The following is a 22548-nucleotide window of genomic DNA, read 5'->3' on the forward strand; positions in this document are numbered from 1 at the left end:
GTGTTAGTGGACTTGTTACTTCTGAATTCAGTGTACAAATCTTCTCATAGTAAATACAAATTGAAATACTGTTGTAGTAGCATGGCCAAGTTTCCCTTTTGAATTTGGTCTGCCTAGCACACATCACCTGCCACATCATAACACTTCCAATGAAGAGTTTGATACATCTCCCTGAGATAACACAAGGATAGAGTGACTATCATGAGTCAGGTAGACATCACATCATGTGAGGCTCACAAAGGGAGGTGATCACTGAGTGGGAGCACGGCTCATTATATTATGGGAAAAGTAAGAGTGTACATAAATGCATATGGACGATGCTTTTAAATGATGAACAGCAGAAGTACTTACAAATGTGTATGATATATACAGTGATTGAACACCCGTGACCCAGAAGTGATGTCAAAATTTCGTAGTTTTTCTAATCTACTACTACACCGTGGTGCATCCCTGACACCTGCAGCAGAGGTGGAGGCTAAGCCCTACTGTCTGAGATCACCTTGGTGGACGTGCTCTGGAAGTCTGAGGCCTCGGAAGCCCCAGCCTGATAAGGATCTCCTGCTCAGGGTCAGGTGCGCACTCCTTGGCCTGACCAGCTGAATTTGATGGAGTCACAGGCAGAGGGATTTGGAACAGCTGGACACCCTTGGAGTGTCCTGAGTGGAGGTCGACAGGGTATCCAGCAGACGCTCATCCTCTCTGTGGGTACCCTAGGGCCCCACCCTGACTCCTTAAGGAGAAGAGGCACCTGGAGGGAAGTCAAGATATCCAGCCCCCCCTCTCGCCTAGCCCACTAATGGATGCCACCAATGCCTATTGTGATGAAGTGAAAGTCCAAGTACAAATCCAGCAGAACCTGCTGGACCAAGGTCTCTAAGCTGGCCATCATCCTTCCCATGGAGACCTCACGTGCTCGAACGTTGGAGCCACAACATCAGACAGAACACGTACAGGCTCCCCTATCCTTCACTACAGTCTGCTGAATGGCTGCCTCTCGCAACTCTGCCAGATGTTTCTCCACCTGTCATTGCATCTGCAGCATGTTTATTTGGCAGCCACTTGCAGAGGTTCATCGTTAGACTCAGACTCAGCGGGTGCTTGATCTCCAGCAGTCTTCCAAGTGCTAGGGCCCTGGGCTGTTATTGCTTCTAACTGCTGTGGAGATGTGTCAATGAGATGTTCCCCAGAATATGACCCCAAGCCTAATCTAGATCTACGAGCCACCGGGGCGTGTGGCTCTGTTCTGGTGGAGGGTGCGGGTGAACACAGTGACACGTCTTCTAATGGCTCCTCAGCATCATCCTCTGAGGTGGGCAGGGGGCTGGGGCTTAAATTGGCCCTAGTGATGTGCCTGGATCTGCTGGTGCCTGTAAGGGAGGGAATTGGATTTAATTGATGAGCAGGCTGGATACAACATTGCATATCCCTCACTGTGAATGTCGGGACGTGATCAACCCATGGAGGGCTCATCTACACTGGTTCGCTGGGAGAGGCCGATCTCGCCTTACCCACAGGAGTGATCCCTATCCTCCCCTGCCAGCTCGGTGGTATCCTCTCAAAGGGACGGAGCTCCTGGACGTTGGCCGTCCCTCTTCCAGTCTGGGATCTCTCCCTTTTGTTGTGCACAAGCTTAACCTGCATGAAGACGTATGGATGGGATATGGTGAGAAGGGGTGTAGGAGAGTCTGGGAAGCATGCATGCTGGCTGAGTGTTCTGAGCCGTTCCCAGCAAGGGCTGAAGATGGAGTTTGTGCAGCGTGATAGATGAGATGCTGATGATGTTGAAGTGTCCGTGAGACAATCAGTGCTGATGTGTCCCCCACTAATATTGTGTGAGATCCCTTTGAGTGCATGATGCCATTATGAGAGTGTGAGATTGGAGTGAGCTGTAGGTTGACAGAGCAGATGAAATCACTCATCCTCTTCCTGCACTGTGTGGCATTTCTCAGGCGGGCGTCCAACGAGCTGATCTTACTTGCAACCACCTCCCAGGCTGGCAAGGTGAGGTTGGTGGGCATCCTGGAGTCGTCCCGGTATTGGCACACTCCTCTTATCAAAGCCTTGAGAGAGACGTGGCTAAACCTTGGGACAGCCTTCTTCGTGTGCACAGCCATCTTGAGACGTCTCCTGAAGATAGCTGGGCTGGAGAGAGAAAATATGTGTGTTCGGATGGTGTTTAAATATGGTGCATGGGCCTTTGATCCTATTAGGTAATGTTGGGGCAGGCAAATGAGTTCCTGACCCGCCATGTGATTCAGCGAGATACTTGCCCATGCGTGATAAAGCAAAGCAAAATTGGGCATGAATTACTGCCAGGCCAACCCATGGGAAATGTGCCACAGAGCCCGCATGCCATGGCACTTAATTTCAAAACTGGAAAATTCTGCCCAGTGTTTCTGCCATTGTTTGATACTTGCCTTACACATACTCTGTGATGGAGTCATATCTCATCGATCTTAATCTGAACTGCTGGATTCTGGGCAGCATCATCGCAATTTCGTTCATGTTCAGAAGGATGGCCAGTGGCTTATGGTCTGTTTTGATTTTGAAATGCAATCTCATAACATTGCCTGAAAATTTTTTGCATGCCCACATTGATGCCAATGTTTCTTTTTCTATCATGGCATATTGTTGTTCTGTTTTTATTGGTGACCTAGAGGCTTAGTAGACTGGTCTGCATTTGCTGTCTCCCTGCACTTGAAATAAAACTGCCTGAAGACCTGTAGGCGAAGTATCTGCTGCTACTATTGTCTTTAACTTTGGGTCATAATATGCCAAGGTTTCATAAGAGGTTAAAAATTGTTTAATCTTTTCCAAAGTATTTTGCTAGTCAACGTTCCAGTATCACTGTTGACCCTGTCTCGACAGCTATCTCATGGGCTCATTGACCTCTGCAAAATTTGGTAGGAACTTTCCTACTTGGTTGACCATCCCGAGGAATCTTTGAAGCTCAGTTATGTTCCTGGGTTATGGAAATTCTCTGATCACTTTTGTTTTTTGTGGATCACCTTGTGACCTAGAAACTTGATCCTTGGTTTGGCGAACCCATATTTTTCATTCAGTGTTAGGTCTGTATCCTGTCAGACTCTCAGGACTGCTCTGACTCTTCTCTTGTGGAGCCATGTATGAGTGCACTGTCGATATGGCATATTACTCCTTCCATGCTTTCTAGAGTGTGAGACATTGTCCTCTGGGAAAGTTCTGGAATGGACGCTATTCTACAGGGAAATCTGTTGAAACAATATCAACAGAATGGCCTTATAAATGTGGTCAGCAATCTGGATTTTTTTGTCCAGAGGCAACTGCCAGAATCTACCGTTCACAGATAATTTGGTAAATTAAGTCCACTCAGTTAGTTTGGCAAGGTTCTCATCCACTGAGTTGGGTGGATCTCACATTCCACTGATTTGTTTAGTTGAGTTAAATTCATGCAGATTCTTATAGGTTCGTTTGGCTTTGGGACTGTAACCATTCTTGAACACCATTTTGTTGGCATGGTGACCAGTGAGATAACCCTTTGCTGCTGCATCTTTTCAATTTCACTCTTGACTTTGAGGGTGAGGAACTTATCTCGCGAAAACCCTTTACCCTACATCTCACCCCAAGTATTCTCTTCCTATCATATTTACATTCTGGAAAGTTTGTAGAGGTCCACATTCTTTACAAAGGCATGTTTCTCACTTTAGTTTTCACTTTTCTATTTATCGTAAATTATTTTCCATCCATTGCCATTTTTCAAATTATTCTTTTATAGGATATGGCTTTTTTTTTGTTTTGCCAAGATTTGTTCAATTAACACATCATTTCATCAACTTTTCATCGGTTGCTCAATAAATACATCAGGAGGCTCACAGTTATAGTGTGTTGCAGAATTACACATCTTTCCACTGAGGAAGGCAGAAGTTATAGAATGGATCCTGGTCAAACAAATCCAGTCTCTTCGAGGCAACACATCCTTTGGCCATTCCTTGTCCAGGGGCTTCCCGGAATAATGGGGATCCAGGACAAGGAGGTAGTGGTTATCTGAGCCCGTGCACATGCCCAAAATCCCCTTTGAAGCATTGTCATTGTCACTGCCCATCATTAGTGCGGATCCCAATGTGTCAAAGCACAAGTAGAGCTCTTCCACCTCCTGTAGGAGCTCCCTTTCACGTCACATGTGGACGAGTTTGCATGGTACATCGTAGAACTTGTTGATGCACAGGGCGATCTCGAAGGACCCAATCCAGGTTTTGGAGCCGGTGAAATTCAGGGGCTTGTCTTCCCTTTCCACCAGCGCCTCTTGCACTTCTTTTAGTGTGGGCACTCGATGGTTCTTTATATTTGTCTGCTGCAAAATAATCCAGGAGGAAAGGGTCTGCATCGTCCAGTAGCCCCAACCCTAGTCATCTGTCCCATCAACGCCGTATTGGTATGAGAGATAATTGCCCCAGATCAGTGACAGCCGGAGCATATTAGACTCCGGCTCAGGGAGAGGAAGGCCAGAGTGAATGTTCTTCACCAATTCCGTGCCTAGTGCTTGGCCCTTGACCTGCTCAAGTTTACTTGCGAATCTGGTGCTGGTGGGAGCAGTGCTTGTTCCATATTACTTTGCTGGGAGCCATGGGGTCCTTGTTCCCTGTCCACTCCAGTGCTGCTGTTAGGGCACCAGGTGGGCTTTAACGACAATTGACAATGGTTTCATGAACAATTTTATCAAGACCAGCTTTAAATTCCTGATCTCATTCAATTTCACCAGCTGCCATGATGGGATTTGAACTCATGTCCGCAGAGCATTAGCCTGGGCCTCTGGATTAGTAGCCCAGTGACATTATCACTACACCACTGCCTCCCCTTTCACCAACAGGGGGAAACATTCAATGGAGAGACCAGTAGAGAGGTGCAGAGAATTAGGCCTGGATCTCTATCCTTGAGGGGAGATCGTGAGAGTTGGGAAAATTTCTGGCTTGGTCCACCCACCTTAAGAGAAAGTGCCCACAAAGGCAGGATTTTTGCTGTTGGGGGTGGGGGGTGCGGGTTGTTGCTGCTGTTGGGTCAGCCAACTGGGGAAAAAATTCAGAGGCAGCCACAGAGGCTGCTGAGTGCTACAGTGGGCCGCTTAAAAGGCCCACCTCAATTCTGTGGGACACCCCCCCACACCACTCCCATGGTCCCCCATGCCAATGTAAGGCCACCACCCACCCACTATGGCTCCTCATGTACCCCGTGCCAAAGTATACCTTCCTAACAACCCCTATGGTCCCTTATATCCCCATGCCAAGCTATGGCACTTGCACCCATTATACACTGTATAGAACCAATGAACCCTATAGTGATAGTAGGATGCGTAAAAAAGCTTGAGAAAAGTAATTCATGGATAACATTCTGCTTTCTTAAAAAAATCCTTTTTACTTCAGGGCAATAAAAGTGTCAATCATCCAGACCCTCTAAAATTTCAATGGTTGAAACTGAAATAACTTGAAACCTCTTAGTCTTGTGTAAAGAAACATTATGAAATTGACAGCAGAGAGCCAGGCATGATACAGGCTTTTGACCTGAACTAGCCTATACCCTTTAAAGACGCTGTTAAAAATTGGAAATCCCTGGCATGGGGTTGGGAGTCCTGGAATTAGGTCTCAGCTGCCATTTTTAAAGGGCTCCTGAGTCATCCTGACTCAGTGAAAACCCAGGTCTTAGGAACGGAATTTCAAACCTTAGGCCAAAACAGCTGAGGCACAACTGTAAATGATGGTGCAATTAAAATCGGGGGTGCTCAATGACCATAGTTGGAATATCTGGAAGAGGATAGGAGTGGGGGTGTATGGGCATGGAAGGAATTGAAAACAAGGGTGAGAATTTTAAAATCAAGGTGCTGTCAGTTCAGGGTCCAATTTAGGTCATCGAGCAGATAGGTGAACAGGACTTGGGTGTGAGTTATGGATAGGCTGCAGAGTTTTGTTTGAGCTCATTATGGAGGGTATAAGGTAAGAGGCCAGTCCGGAAAGCACCGGAAAAGTCGGGTCTGGAATTAATAAAAGCGTGGCTGAGGTTATCAGCAGCAGATTAACTGAGGCAAGGGCAGGGGTGGGAAATGTTACCAAGGTGGAAGTAGGCAGTCTTGGTGACAGAGAGAATATGGTGGTGGATGCTTACCTCAGGGTCAATTAGGATGCCAAAATTGTGAACTGTCTGGTTCAGCTTCAAATAGCGGCCAAGGGGAGGAATGAAATCGACAGCTAGAGAACAGAGTTAGCAGTGGTAACCAAAGGCAACGGCTTCAGTCTTTCCAGTATTTGCAGGAAATTCCTTCTCATCTAGTATTTGAAGTCGAACAAATCAGAGACAGTAGAGGGATGGAGAGAAGTATTGGTGGGGTAGAGTTAGCTATTGCCAGTGTACATGTGGAGCACGATGTCTTGCTTTGAGCTGATGTCGCTGAGGGACAGCATGTAGATGAGAAATAGGAGGGAGTAAAGGATATATGTTGATTCCAGAGGTAATTGTTTGAAATCAAGAAAAGAAGCCGTTGCAGGTGATTTCAAGGAAAATGGAATGGAATCAGGCCAGGTCAGTCCCACCCAGCTGGACAATGGACAAAAGGCTTTAGAGGGGGGTGGCGTGGTCAAGTGTGTCAAAGGCTGCAGTTTGAAAATGATGAGGAGTGACAGTTTTCCATGGTCACCATGGCACAGGATTTATAGCTTTGATGAGGGCCATTTCAGTGCTGTGGCCGGGATGAAAACCTGATTGGAGGGTTTCAAACATGGCACCAGGGGAAAGATGGCCAGGTGACATCTTCAACAGCTCATCAGGTAATTTTGTAATCTTCCCAACTCCAGCGATAAAAGTCTTAATCCTTTACCTCCCTCATTCTTGATGACAATTTAGCCAATCTATTCTGCGCCTTTTCCATTGTTTTATATCCTGCCTATAATGGGATGTCTAAAACTGCACACAATGATTAATTCTCTACCACTCTGTGTTACACAATACACTGTGCACCATGCACTTCTATAGTTGGTGAAACACTATACTTTTGTGTCCTGGTCAATATTGATCCCTGAACCCACATCACTAAAAGAGATTCCTCCTCCTTTAGGTACCATGACCTAAGATGGATTGGTCCATGAATATGCTTGATAAAGTGGTTTGCCATTGCCTTCTGCAGTATGGCTGACCAAGAAACTCCCCTGCTCTTACTGCCTGCCATCAGGCATGTTGGAAGGATTTACAGGCCAATAATCAACCTGCTTGGCCACATTCTGAACACAACTTCCATGGCCATCAAGTCTAGAAGTGGGACTTGAACCAGGGGCTTTTGGCCCAGAGATAGGGGCACTAGCCCACTGCATCACAAGACCTCCTCTAAAAGGGATTACCTGGTCATCATTACATTGCCTATTTTGGGACCTTTGTCCGTGCAAATTGGCTGCTGTTGCTTCCCTACATTACAACAGTGACTAAACTTCCTGAAAGGACAGTGGAGGCAGGTTCGATCGAGGTATTCAAAAGGAAATTGGATTGCTACCTGAAAATAGAGAATGTGCAAGGTTACGGGGATAAGGCAGGGGAGTGGGACTAGGTGGAATGCTCTTTCAGAGAGCCAGTGCAGACTCAACGGGCCAAATGGCCTCCTTCTGCATTGTAAGGATACTGTGATAAAAAAACTTCAATGGCTGTAAAGCATTTTGGGACATCCTGAAGTCATGAAAGACACTATGGCTCAGATTTTTTGCATGGCAGAGCTTCCCTTTCTGCCAATCGAGGAGTCAGTGGCAAACACATTGCTGTTGATACTGGCAGCCCAGCAGCCATTTTACACTCCAAGGAGCATTAATTGGCTGGAATTGGGACTTCCGCCCCCCCAATCGGGAGGAAGTCCCACCTCAGAATGCTGCCGGCCAATCTGATTGGCTAGTAGCTCTCCAGTCCCAGCAGTGCCAAACACTGCATGTGGACAGGAAACAAGTCCCCAGAGTCTAAGTCCCAGGAGCCCAAGACCCCAAGCTTTGGGGGGGGTCTCAGGGTGTTGATGGAAGACGAGGCCCGTGGGGTGGCAGTGGTGGGCAGAGCGGGTTGGGAGTGTTGGCAGAGAGGCTACAGGATTAGGAAGCACCTGCAGGGTCCAGACCAAACTGTGGAGGGGTGTGTGGTTTTGGGGGGAGGGGTACCTCTTGTTGAAAAGATGCTGTTGATGGAGGTGCCCCTCTCATCCTGCTCTAGGCCTGAGCAGAGTCACTTTTTGGGCTTCCCCCCTGCCCCTCAACTCCTCCCCCCCGGGTGGGAAATGGCCCTTAAGTGGTCATTAATCGGCTATATAAGAGCCTCAATTAGGCCAAGGGTGGTGGGGAGGCTGGCCTTGGACGTGCCCATCCCACCATAAAATTGCGGAGAGGTCGGGGTGGGTGAGAGCTCAATGGGAAGGCCATACAAAGAATTTTATGGTCACCCTCCCCCAGGCCTATAAACTTGCTGGCAGGGAACATAAAATTCTGTTCTCTATGAATGTAAGGTCTTTCTTTACACTTGTAGAGCAGTGTCAGATCAGCACCAGTGCTTCATTCAGATGATTTATTATACACAGCATGACTGAAGCCATATATTTTCAGCATATTTCAGAGGTGATGCATGATTAACAATAACAAGTAAATAGCAACATAATTTTAACAGAGCTTTAAAATTGTACTTTTATCATTTAAACTAGACATTAAGAATTTGATAAACTACAGCGGCTGAGGTTGAAGAAAAGAAAACAATCTTAAAAAGCTATTGAGACCATGGGCGCAAAGTTGAAGAAAATAGTGCCCCTTTAACAATCCATCAGATCGAACCATTTGATGCAAAACGTCAACAATTTCCTAAATTCATGAATTATCATCTCCATTTAATAATTTACAAAAACTAACAACATTGTAGCAGAGATTAATAGCACTCCCCAAAATTGAGCCAGGAGGCAGGCAGGCTAAGATCAGGGTCAAAGGTTGGCTCCAAAGAGGGAAGAAAGCAACAGACAAAACAGGCAGCCTTTGTCTAAAACCAGCATCTGCTGCAACCAGTGATCTTTCTTCCAACAGCTCAGCAACAGCTTCCAACAGGTCTCCGTTTATTGCACTCATTCGACAGATACTAGGCTTCAGTAACTGAAGAATCAGATATTTCTCTTTCAATATCGAAATTGAACCCAGTAAGCTCTGAAATACATATTCAACTAAGAGCTACAATGAAACTCATTCATTGTTGTGGATCTGAGCTGTTTGACATTCTTTACCTCACCTGACTAGGGTTTTAGAAGGTCCGCAATATGATCATTTCCTATGAAGCTCAGCTGAAGACAGCACTCAGCAATTCCATAAATAATCCTGAGCTATCTGAGCAAGGTTAATATTTCAGTTCCCTGAATCACAGCCTTTCTGTCGAAGTCTTCAAGAACTCAACTTCAGTTACAACAGCCTCAGGACACAATGAGAAAACGTCAATCATCCATACTCAGCTGGTGGAATGAAGAGGACAAGATATCCTTCAAATTATAACAAACACCTTTTCTGGCCATTTTTCTTTTACTTAACACCTGCTGTGGGAATTAATGCTAAGTATCATGTTTGACAATCCACTGGTTAACGGGCTACTTAACTCATGACTGTAAAACAGGTAATCATGCAAGTTCTAAATTCAAATCAGTTCGAAATTGAGCTATAATTTTTTAAAAGATGATTTCATGTGCAGAGGGATTGTCCTTTTACTGAAAGTATTAGTGTACGAGCCAATGCTGACCCACCATGCCAAAGGCAGATAGTTGCCTGTCATGCAGCTGATGAGGAAACTCAATGAGGCTTAGCATTACAGCTGCTGGAAGGTGTTTCATGGAAATTGGGCTTGAAAATGCTGACTCATATATCCAGGGTTTGGAACCTAAGGAAGTCAAAGAATTGCTGATGACATCTGCATCTCTGACTAGAGGATGGTTCCATTGAAGTCACACATATTCTCATGAGTTATGGTACTGGCTATACTTTGCAGGAGTTTCTCGTGCCTTCCATCCACTTGACTTGTCAGGCAGCTAATAGCCAGCTAAATGAAAACAGAAAATTCTGGAAAGATTCAGCAGGTCAGGTGGCATCCGTGGAGAGAGTAGTTAATATTTCAGGTTGGTGACCTTCCACTGCCTTTCTTCCAAGGCTTATTGGCCAACAGATAAACTTCCAATATAGGACTGCTTTTGAGGCCTGAGTAACTGCCCTTGTTACTGGAAATAAAATCACCCTCAAGTACATTTAATATCAGTCCATATTTAAGCTGTCAGCTGAGTTCCAGAACAGATTGGCTCACATCGACCTTGAGGCTCAGCTCGACAGCCCCTCAAACACAGTTAATGTTGACTTTTTTTTTTAAAAAAAGGGTACAATCTTAATCTGGCTGTCAATTGATGCCCCAAAGGATACTGGGTGCAAGACCAGGATTGCAACCAGTCAAGAATAATTCTCATGGCGTAAAATAAATATGTAATGACGTGCTGAAGAGTGTGTGTAAATATGCACTTTAGCAGTCATTTTAGATGTTCCTTATAGATACAAATTGAACAAGCACATTAACAAAAAGATGCTGGTGCTGTAATTAGCATTCCGCTCTGCATATTAAATCAGTATGATTACAGATTACTGCACAACCCGATCTAAGATACAGTATGACAGAATCCAGTATCAGTTGATATCAAAGTTTCAGCCCGTATATTATCACAAGTGTACCAATTACCAATCTGATACGCAGTACACCAAATCCTGCTGAATGCATTTACGATTAAAGTTTATGCAAGAGATAAAGCTTTAAATAAAATTTTCACTTCTTAATTTCTTTGCCCAGGGAACAGTTAGAATGTGCGGCCACAAGGGGTAGTTGGGGTGAATAGCTTTGATAATTTAAGAGAAGCTAGGTAGGTACATGATGAAGAAATGAATAGAAGATTATGTTGAAAGGGTTAGATGAGATGTGGTGGAAGGATGTTGGTGTGGAGCATAAACACTGGCATGGACCAGTTTGGCCAAATGGCCTGTCTCTGTGCTGTAAATTCTATGCAATATTTGTCTGAATACCATGCAAAGTTTGTTTATGCATAGTGACCACCTTCATGCTTTCAGATTTACCATATTCTGTAAACATAACTATTATTTTCGGCTTTTTGTATTTTGCCACATGTCCAGTCCTATTCGGTGCTGTTTAATTAATTTTAACATTCAATTTTTCAGTGTATTTAAAAAAATAATTCCTTGGCTGTGAACTATGCTGCCAAGGACAGCATTTATTTCCCATTCCTTAACATCCTTGAGATGATGATCTTCTACTGCAGTAGTCTGTATGGTGAAGGCACTTCCACGGTATTGCTCGGTTGTTACTTACGGGATTTTGACTCAGCAATTATGCAGGAATGACGACAAACATCCAAGTGAGGATGGCGTGTGACTTGCCGGCAGATGTGCTCCCACTGCTGGTACTTCTGAGCGGTGGAGGTCACAGTAATGGTGCCACAGTGAAACCTTGGTGGGTTTCTGCAGTGCATCCTGTGGATAGGACATGCTGCAGCTATAGTGCATTAATGTTGCAGAAAATGGATGTTTATGTCAGTGGTTGGGGTGCTGATAAAGCAGGCTGCTCTGTCCTGGATAATGTCAAGCTTTTTGAATGTTGTTGCAGCTGTTTAGATATAATCAGCATTGTCACTGAAATCTGCCCAGAATATACTGTGTTATAACTGCAAACTGATCTGTGAAAAGATGAAACTATTGCTATTTTGAATGGTATAAAAAAGTCATAAATCAAATGAAAAATTAGCAGCTGTTTTTTGCTAGAAAAATCTCCAGTAAAAAGTGCTTCTACTTTGTGAAGTGTTAATGATTTAGAATAATAACAAGTGTCTTCTAATGTTTAGTTCACACAATTTCCATTATAATGTAGACATAGGAATTTATAATGCAAAACGTGAGGCAAAAATGTGGTAACAGGAAGTAAGGTTTTGTAGACAGGAAACATATACGGATGTCAGATTTTTAGAAGATATTTTGATACATTGAAGTTGATACAAAATATAACTTCTTTATTAATGCAGCATTTCACAAAAGATAAGCTAAGCCACTCTGTTTAACTCCTCATTCACGGCCAATTAGCTTCTTTTGATTTCCAAGGGCAGGATTTTTAGGTTGGTGTGTGGGCGCTATCGGTGGGCCCAGGAGTGGCCTGGGGAAGGGACAGCCGCTTGCAATCGGCCCCTGACGCGTGCTGAAAAGCTCAGCGCTGGGGTGGGGGTGGACGCTGGTGTGAGGGCGGATGCAGGGAAGCGCGGAATGAAAGCTCCCTGAAGGCAGAGAGCTGCCTCAGGGAGCTGAAGAATCTAAAACCAATAAATAAAGATTTCAAAATTCTGAAAAAAATGTCCACGCTTTGGAATCAGTCACCTGAACATAGTGTCATGATGAAAATTCTGTCCGTGCGTTTTCATTTTTAAAAAATTTAATAACGGAAACCTCATCCCATTCTTGGATGAGGTTTCATCAAAAGTGCAAAGTTCACCTGGCAGACTCGCCTGTCCGCCAACCGCAAGGTGGATGGACCCCGAAAAATCGGGGACAACTGGAATTTTAATGGGCTTAATTGCCTTCTTAATGCCTTGCACGCTTCAGACTTTTGCGCACATCCGCCGGCCGAAATATTGTGCGAGCGCGGGATGACATTGGGACGCTCGCCCGATATCATCACGCGCTATTTGATGCTCCAGCGGGTTGGGCACATGCCCACACGCCGATCTAAATATTCTGCCCCAAATGTATTTGGATTTTAAAAAATGCATTAATATTGTTTTTCTTTGATTTTTACTTCCTCCTCCCCAAGTTGAAGACCCACCAATTGCCAACAAAGCAAGAAACCTGAATCAAGTTGGCAGACATTGGATATACAGCTGTTAAACTGGTTGCCTCTTGCCCAATTATTGATGGAAAGACATGCAAAAGCCCCTTTGCACAACATGATGGCCTTAAAAATGTGACCTTGAGCACATTTCACATCGGAGAATCAATGTTTAATCAGATTTCACAATACAGGGGGAACTGAATCAGTTTTCTGCATCATAAATTATTGATCAGAGCTAATGTTACATAATGTTAATAGTAAGGGATACCAGACTTGAGATCATAACTGGAAATGTACAGAAGACCTGGGAGCATCTGTGGAGATAGAAATAGAGCCAGGGTTTCGGGTCAGTCCTGATAAAAAGCCATCAACCTAAAATGTTAACTCTGCTTCTTTCTCTACGGATGCTGTGAGCTAGGCCTGCTGAATGTTTCCAGCATTTTCTGTTTTTAGATTTCCAGAATACGCAGTAATTTGCTTTTGTATTGAGGCAATCTCATTCTACTGTTAATTCAAATAATTGACAACTCAATTTTTAGCGCTGCATTCCCACTTGGCTGTGTTATTTGCCCAGTTCAATTTGGATAATTCAAATTGTTTTTGTGCAAGATTGCTCATTATCAGCAGTAGACTGTACAACTGCCATGTGATGTTAAACAAAGGAAGTGGAATCCTAAACCAATCTGGACCCTCGAAAAAGATTATTGCTTTCTTCTGTCATCATGTGCTTTGGGTTAAGGCAGATAAATGCAAGCAAAGAATTCTAGATTTGAACTGAATATATCCAAAGCTGGGAAAAGTATATAGGTATAATAATTAATTTCTTTCAAGGTGACTTTTCATTTTCCCTCCATTCACTATGAGCTAAATCAGTGATGGCACTAGTAAGAATTAAAAATTAACACATTAACAAGATTACAATGTTTACAGCAGGTGGAACCACCCATAAAGCCTCAGTAGGGTTAAAATCTTCTTATAAATTACTGAATCTGTCATAGCAATCAGAGCAACACACTGCTGTGCTCAACAGCATCTCAGCATCATCACAGTGTAACCTTTGCTGACACCACCAATATATAAACCTAAATTAGTACAGTGTAGTAAAACCACCTGTTCCAATTCTTCCCGTAACATTATTTTGAAATATGCATTAATTAGTCTTAATTTTAACTTGGTAAGACTGGACCACAGGGAGAATTTAGTAAGTGAAACATTCTCAAAATCTCCATCTTGATTGAATCAGAATTAGGGGCGACTTTTTCACTTGAAACTCTTAGGCTCGTTAGAATTAATTCAAAACAGACCAGATCAATGTCAATGCAAACATCTATAATCTGCAGAGGGTACCACACAAATGCCTGAGTTCCTTTGCCACAGCAATTTCAGTTTCAAGTAACTGTGGCACGTTTTCATTCATTAAAAAGTCTATCATGTAAATATCATGTTTTAGTCAGTCTTTAACTTTGGCTGATGGTATGTTGTACTCAACACGTACAAGGAATTAGAATGGAGAAGGTTTGATTTGAGTTTGAAGATAATATTAAGGTAACAAATTAACATTTCTAGCCAACTCTCAATAGTGCACATTTTTGATTTCATCTTCAGCTTTCTAACCATTCTCAACACACGAGTAAACACTCTTGAAAAAGTTTGTATTCTGAAGCAATTATTTATTTTTGCTGAGCGTTCTCTGCTTCTCAGCGTGCTCAACAATCTTCTCTTCCACATACAGCCCTTTCCGTTTGCGCACGGTATTCATGTACTTGTGTGCCTGGTTTACAGTATCGGCCTTCTCTCCAAAATGCAAGTACTCTTCTTCTGTTGTGGGAACCCAGTAGGGATCACTGGGAATTACCTGCATCACAAAAGGAACAGCAACAGTTACAAAGGAGTTGAGCCTAACCATTGCAAAGAATTTTGGGGTGGGGTAGAGGGAACAAACAGCTACTCATGAAAAAATAAAATCTTCCCATATTTGTTCAACAATCAAAAGCAGAATTAATATTTGAAATGAGAATGTCCTTCTCCAATAATTCAGTTTATAATCACTGGATGACCAGAATGGCAAGCATATAAAAGCACAATGATCTTTGTGAATTTTTGATCCATTAAGATCCAAATGCTAGTCTTGCAGAATGAAATACCTTTCACCTCCAGAATATAGGCAGGGAAAGGCGAGCAGATGCACAGCAAAGCTGCTCTGCTCTCCAACTACAAACCTTAATCCCAGATTCAGAGCAGTACACTACCAGGAATTCTTCATTTCTCACACGAGCCATCTTTATGGTACCTCTGGGTTAAATTGTCAAATTGATGATAAATTCAGCGATTCCGCTTGTCAAAAGGAGGGCAAGTCAAAGAATTTGGATTACGATGTTGCAGACGTGTCTTTGACCTGCGGCTCCCTTCAAGTGAATTTCGCCGCTGGATTAAAGTGGCCAAACTCACGTAAACCAGCACAGAGGGGAGGCTTTTATCCCATCAGAGATTGCTGGGTTCAGACTCTAGTCCTGCAGCTGTTGTCATTTTTTTACCTTGCAGTACTTCAATTCCCTGTGTCATATTCTAACCAGATTCCATTCCCCTATCACCCGTGTTCACTGATCGACATTGACTCCTGGTCAAGTAATGTCTTGATTTTAAAATTCTCGTCCTTGTTTTTGACTCCCTCCATGGCCTCACCCTTCCCTACGGCTGTCATCGTCTCCAGCCCCACAGCCCTCCGAGATATCTACGCTCCTCAAATTCTGGCCTCTTGTGCATCCTCAATTTTGATCATTCAACCATTGGTGACTGTGCCTTCAGTTGCCTAGGCCCCAAGCCCTTCCTACACCTCTCCACCTTTCCACCTTTAAGACACTCCTTAAAAGTTACCTCTTTGCAAAGCTAATGGCCATCTGACCTAATATCTCTTTATGGGGCTATATGTCATACTTTGTTTTATAATTCTACTGTGAAATGCCTTGGAACATTTCATTGCATTAAAGGGGCTATATAAATAAGCTGTTGTTGTGTTGAGCTTCCTCTCAACTTCAGAACACAAATTTATAGGTTAGAGAAACTTACAGGTGATTAGCTCATATGATTATGTCATGGTCACAATTTAGGAGGGAACTTAATGACGGGTTATTTTTGTGCAAGCTTCCTATATATTTGAATATGTCAGTTAATATTTTTGGAATCAGTAAGATGAGATGGTAAAGCCTCCTATACTAAACCTAGCAAGATATTTACTTGGTATATCTCACAGTATTTGTATTACAACTTTTGGTGAACTGTATTCTTGTTTTACCCATCATTTTTATTGCCAATAACAAAACTGAATAATACGAACAATTCAAATGTAGGATTATGCTTTGATAACCTTGTTACTCAGCTAAGCGGGAGGAGACAATTGATGTTACAGAGTTCATAATGCTGTGATGTGAAGTGATAGGAATTCAGGTCAAGGCCAGTCAGTCTCTCAACTGAGCTGGGTAATTGGAGAACAACTGAATGACAAAGTGCTTCCCCTCAATACAGCAGGGAAAGAAAAATTAGTGTGGAGATATTGCAGGCTATCCCTGTGCACCTCCCTGTTCCAGACAGAATTGGCAAGGGCCTGGGAGCAGGTCTGCTAGCTAATCAATAGATTGAGGTCGAGCACTGAAGCTCTGGACCCCACAAATAATTGGAACCACCAAGAGTGTGAAATATAAAATATGCTATGGTACATTTTCCAGGGCCCAACCTTTGTATGTGAAACAAACAAGAATTCAGAAATCAGCAAGTGAAGCCTTTTTGCAAGATCCCCATTCTATGCAGAATTCAATCCTTTGGCTGTTGCATGTAATGTTGTGCCAAAAGTAAACAGCAATATTCAAATTAACTTAAACAAAGCATATACAATTTCCTATTGGTATTGGATGAGTTTGCTCCATGTAACTCTGATTGCCTATCTGCAGTGGTTAATTAGGAAGTGTAGAAAAAACTCTTAAAAGGCCAGGCATGTCTTTGTGCAACTTCTGTTCTATATTCTGATTCTCTAGCATCATTTTCAGTGGCAGCTTTTGTTCTTTTTGTAATCATTGTCCTCTTCTCTCTTTTTGTTTTAAAAGGCTCTCTTTAAAAAGATCTTGATTGAATATCCAGCAGAAATTCTGAACAGGTTTACCCCCGGCTTGGACATTTGCGAGTCTTGAAATTATGCTGTGGGATAACAGATCAATGCATTTGTCTGAAATTTCTTTTTTTTAAGCGGAGCATTAGCTAATTTAAAATAAATGCAGCCCTAGTGAAATTTCAAACTAATGTGATAATCTTTAGTACTTATTAGCCTCCAGTGTGATTTATAGCCCCTGGGTGGGTGGAGATTACATTTCCTAAAGACCATTTCTATTCTGTCAATAAATTACAATTTATAAAACAGGCATAGTGGTATTGTTGCTGGATTAGCAATCCAGAGACCCAGGGTAATCCTGCGGTGGAATTTGAATTCAATAAAAATCTGGAATTAAAAGTCTAATGATGACCATGAAACCATTGCCACATGTTGTGAAAACCCATCTGGTTCACTAATCCTTTTGGGAAGGAAATCTGCTGTCCTTACCTGGTCTGGCCTACATGTGACTCCAGACCCACAGCAATGTGGTTGAGTCTTAAATGCGCTCTGAACAAGGGCAATTTGGGATGAGCAATAAATGCTGGCCTAGCCAGCGATGCCCACATCCCATGGATGAATAAAAAAATATTCAAACAACAAAATTTGGAGGATTCATTGATTACAAGTGAGAGAGGCTGAATTAAAACAGGTATTGCTGAGTTGTGCAGAAGATAATTCCGTCCATTCATGCAATCAGGGATCATCAACTCCTTCACACCATCCCCCTTATAACATCAGTGGTCATTGTTTAAAATAAAGGCGGGGGAAAAAGGTTTGTTGTGATTGACTCTAATCTTTTTTTAAACTGGTCATTTTTTTTTTAAAAGGGGGCACCAACTGTGAAACTCTGTCCCTAAAACCCAGTGTACTAACGATAAAGATGTTTGATAAATATATAACTTGGGTTTCAACAGCTAGTGGTAAACACTGTGATCATATTAGTATGTAGGTCACCGGCACTGATACTAAGCAGTGTGGACTAGCTGGAAAGTAGAACCATATCTTGCTTTAAAAGGGAATTGCTTGAAATAGAAGCCATTCAGCTCATCAAGTCTGCCATAGTGCTTTTCTCCACACAAGCCATTTTATGCAATCTCACACTTCTGCTCGCTCACAAAACATCTTAAGGCTACGTTTTCAAGCAGCTGTCTAACTCCCTTCTGAAAAAAATTATGGATTCTGCTTCAATGATGGTTTACAACTGAGAATTACACATTCCAATCACCTTGGTGTAAATAATTATTTTTTCTGACTTCAACGTAATTCTTGTGATCATCTTAAATTTTCATCTCTTGTTACTGGCTGACTGCCCACTGGAACCAATCCAACGCTTTAAAGGCTTCATTTATAAGAGGTTGAAGATGATGTTTCCACTCATGGGCAAATCCAAAATTAGAGCCCATTAATATAAGGTAGTCACTAATAAATAGGAATTCAGTCTTTATGTTGTGGAGTGGTTGAGGCAAATAGAATCACAGAATCAAGATGCGCTTAAGGGGAAGCTAAATGAGGGGTAAAGGAATAGCACAATATTCTAAGAGGTTTAGAAAAGTAAGATGGGAGGAGCCTAGGGAAGAGCATAAACACCAGATTACAGCCGTTGGGCCAAATGGTCTGTTTTTGTGCAGTGAGGTTCTATGTAATTATCAAATCTTTCTTTGACTTACTCAGTCCCTGTGAAAAAAAAGTTCCAAATTCTCAGTTTCTCTTCACAACTGTAACCCATCAGTGCTGGGAACATCCAGTATATATTACAGAACTGTCCCTAATTGCACTGCCAAGGGTGCAAAATATATGTCAGAATTTACTTGGAATATCGATGTTTCTCATATCTTTTTTTTATTATTTTAACTTTTCGGGGTAAAAAGAAAAAGCACTCCGCTAGCTGAGCTTTCCAAAGTTAAACATAAGCTGCTTTGTTCACTAAATCCTTTGATAGAAGTATCTGTTCAACAACTAAAAAAAAAGTAACCACACTGACAGGAAATCTCGATGACTTCTGTAGAACATAAAAGCCGCTTTTGCAGGAGACAATTATGACAAGATTACTTTTTTTTATTATTAACTTTAGCCTTCAAGCCACGGGACTGGAATGCCACTTAGGATTTATGTTGCTAATAGCATGACCCAACACTCACGCAGCAGTCAAAAATCATAATTATTGCACCAGCACAGGCAAGTCCTTACACCTGGTTGGGAATCTAAGCTAGTGAGATGTCTAATTTAAAGAACACAGATGGCAGTGAAACCAACGGCAAGATTCACTGTAAAACAAAACCCTTTTCTGCTCTGAGAACTCAGGGCAGTGCCGGAGGGGCATATGTCACCGTACATCTGCTTCTGTTTAGCAGTACAGAATTTGTGAAAGCATAGCAAGGCTGAAAAAAAAAAACGCATTTATCCTGCCAGTCAAGGGCCCTGCTCTCCAAGATGAATTAGTTCCATGCGATGGTTCAGCTGTTGTTTTTGCCTCTCTTAATTTCTCCTCTCCTGAAGGTACTGGATCTGGGTGCCGATGACCCTCAGTACCTTGTTTGTATGGCCCTTTATTTACGAGAGAGTGAGGGGTTAAGGTTTGGTCAGCAATTCCGCTATGGGAGTCATTACACCCCAACAAATCTTGTCCTTAATCATAGTCCATAAAAGGACTATTTCTAGAGGGGTTCAATGGGAAATAGCCAATCTTAGGAACCTAGTTGATTTGCCCTAGAGCCTTAGTTCTAAGTTATTGATGGTTGATTGCATCCCTTCTGCTGCTTTGGTTAAGGTCAGCCAGCTGATCATGGTCCAGAAATCAAACTTTAGGCCTTCCTAGTCCATGTGGCTCAGTCCTACAATGTGTGGTGGATTTAACTAGGTTTCCTGTTTTAATAAGATTTGGTCCTCAATCCTCACATGGATTTATTGAAAGAATGCAAACAAATACCATTTATGATGAGATTATCCAGCCTCATTACTTTTCCACAATTGAGTTACATTCACAATTGAAGTTAATTTCATTCATTCTGTGACTAGGCATCACTCATTATTCTAAGCAGGTTTACATTGTGTGATGACTTAAAATTTTGAGAGACTTTCACCATTTTTTTTGTGTTTTTGGCTTCTGTGTTTCAAACCATTCTTGTAGATGATTCCTCAGTCATATGTCCCCAAATGTATTTTCAGTTGCCCTGATATCTAGATAAAATATTATAGCATGCCTAAGATAATAAACAAATTACTACACCTACTGGCTCTTGTCTTTGACAGAATAGTGCCCTACTAGACTTTGTTTTAGAATTTAACCAAACAGGTTTATTACAAATCTTACATCTGCACACATTTCCTATCTACAAAATTCCTCTTGTTATATTATCACACTTTTGTGTCAGCTTCTTTGAATATAAATTTCTTCTTCTACATTGATAACTGATGAGGTCTACATAAACTTCTCACACTGCAATTATACCATGCTGCCAATGGTAGCAGAACAGCTCCTCAGTTTTGCACCTCCAACCCCTTAGACTGCACTGCAGATAACTTCTACCAGCTTCACTTTCCAAACTGCTATTTGAAAATAAGGGCAAAATCTATGACTTTAAACCCAGGCTCTAAACCTCTTTATACCTGATGCCAAAAATCAAATAGCTAAACTTGATATCGTCTTTGTATAGTCTATTTAATGCAATTAAATCAAACTTGCTTATTTTAAATCATTTGATAATTCAACATTTTAAGCACCAAATTCCTACTTTGTTATGCTGTTTATGTTGCTGAATTCAAATGATCGGATATTTCATTTTTTTAATACAATATTGTCTAAATTGTAGATTGTAATAAAAAGTAACAAACAGTTCACAACTGTTATGCTACCATAATCAATTTTATTTTTCCTGTTGATGAAAAAAGTAAACTTTGGAAGTGGTTTTGGAGATGTTGGATTGGAGTTTCTAGTTTTGATTCATGCCTTCATTACCTCCAGACTTAACTAATCCAACCCACTCCTGGCTGGTCCCCCATTTTCTACCCTCCTTAAACTTGAGGTCATCCAAAACTCTGTTTTCAAAGGCTTGCTGTTTTCAAAATGCCTTAAGAAGGGCCAACTTTTAGGAAAGCTACAGTTTTTTTTGTTCGTTCATGGGATGTGGGTGTAGCTGGCTTGGCCAGCATTTACTGCCCATTTAAGAGTCAACCACATTGCTGTGGGTCTGGAATCACATGTAGACCAGACCAGGTAAGGATGGCAGATTTCCTTCCCCAAAGGGCATTAGTCCATTCAACAATTGTTTCATGGTCATCATTAGACTTTTAATTCCAGATTTTTACTGAATTCAGTTGTATGAGAATTCAAATTCCATCATCTGCCATGGTGGGATTTGAACCCAGGCCTCAGAGCATTACCCTGGGTCTCTGGATTACCAGTCCAGTGACAATACCACTACACCACTGCCGCCCCATTACATCTTAGCAATTAAGATGAAGAGTTAGCAGCCCCCCTCAGCAATCAAATTACACCTCAGTTATAGCCACCAACACCCAATCACATTTATTTCTACTGCAGAATAAATAATCATCCTCAGATTGTGGCTATGCTGCCAAGGCTGGCAGTTATTCCCCTTCCCTAGTAGTTCAATGCAATTGAAAGTCTTACTAGGTCACTTCAGAGAACAGTTAAGTGTGGACAGGAGACATATATAGGCAAGACTGGGTAAGGATGTGAAGTTTATTTTCCTGAAAAACATTGGTGAACCATTTGGGTCTTTACAACAATCTGACAACTTCATTGTCACTTTCACCAACCTTTCATTTCCATATTTATTTTTAAATCAAATTCTCAAACTACCATGGTGAGATATTATCTCAGAACTCTTTCCAGTGTTTCTCAAGACTGAATTAGGACACTTGTGACAGCATTAGCAGGGCCCCAGAAAGGCACGTCCACAGAAGGTGCTGGAGATCATTGTGAATTAGTAAATTCAGGTTGGCTATGGGTTGGTTCTGCTCAGGAGCTATATGCCATAGTGGGCACTACTGAATAGGTGTTCATTTCAATGTTCCAGTTATAATTCTAGTTGCAGAATTAAGCCAATCATCTGGCGATGTGATATGTATGTCGGCTGCCCCAGACTGGGGGGTTTGCAATATCCAGCAGCTGAGTACATCAGTGTGTGTGGAATGGCATAAGCCTGTTGGGCCGAATGGCCTATTTCTGTGCAGTAAAATTCAATGTAGACTGGATGCGCGAAGTTGTACACATCGACACCTTGTTACACCCATGAGTTTTCAGTCCTTGGTTTTACTTTTTTAAAAAAAAAGTCTTTTCCAGATGAGGTTTAAAATTCAAATTTCTGTCCAAAGTTATACACAAATACTTAGGATAGGGCTCATTTGTACTTCTTTAACTGCAAAAGGCGACATTATGAGGTTCCTTGATGGCTTTGCTGTTAAGATTGAAAGCTGTTACCTATAGTTTTGGAGATGTTGGGTTGGAGTTTCCAGTTTTGATTCATGCCTTCATTACCTCCAGACTTAACTAATCCAACGCACTCCTGGCT

The 22548-nt window shown here is 42.2% G+C and overlaps 1 protein-coding gene and 1 pseudogene across 2 annotated transcripts in view; both read right to left on the minus strand.

The window, feature by feature from the left end:
* Nucleotides 1-3872: 3872 nt before the first annotated feature.
* On the minus strand, nucleotides 3873-9095 carry LOC121269765 (annotated as a pseudogene).
* A 3929-nt stretch (nucleotides 9096-13024) lies between these two features.
* The window catches only part of efl1 (elongation factor like GTPase 1), a 301855-nt gene continuing 292331 nt past the window's right edge, over nucleotides 13025-22548 (minus strand). For both annotated transcript variants that reach the window (XM_041175230.1, XM_041175231.1), the window contains one exon: nucleotides 13025-14728. In XM_041175230.1, coding sequence (XP_041031164.1) covers nucleotides 14540-14728 — 189 coding nt within the window. In that variant the 3' untranslated portion in view covers nucleotides 13025-14539. The remainder of the gene's footprint in view (nucleotides 14729-22548) is intronic.

This window comes from Carcharodon carcharias, chromosome 26, assembly GCF_017639515.1.
Source record: "Carcharodon carcharias isolate sCarCar2 chromosome 26, sCarCar2.pri, whole genome shotgun sequence".
NCBI lineage: Eukaryota > Metazoa > Chordata > Chondrichthyes > Lamniformes > Lamnidae > Carcharodon > Carcharodon carcharias.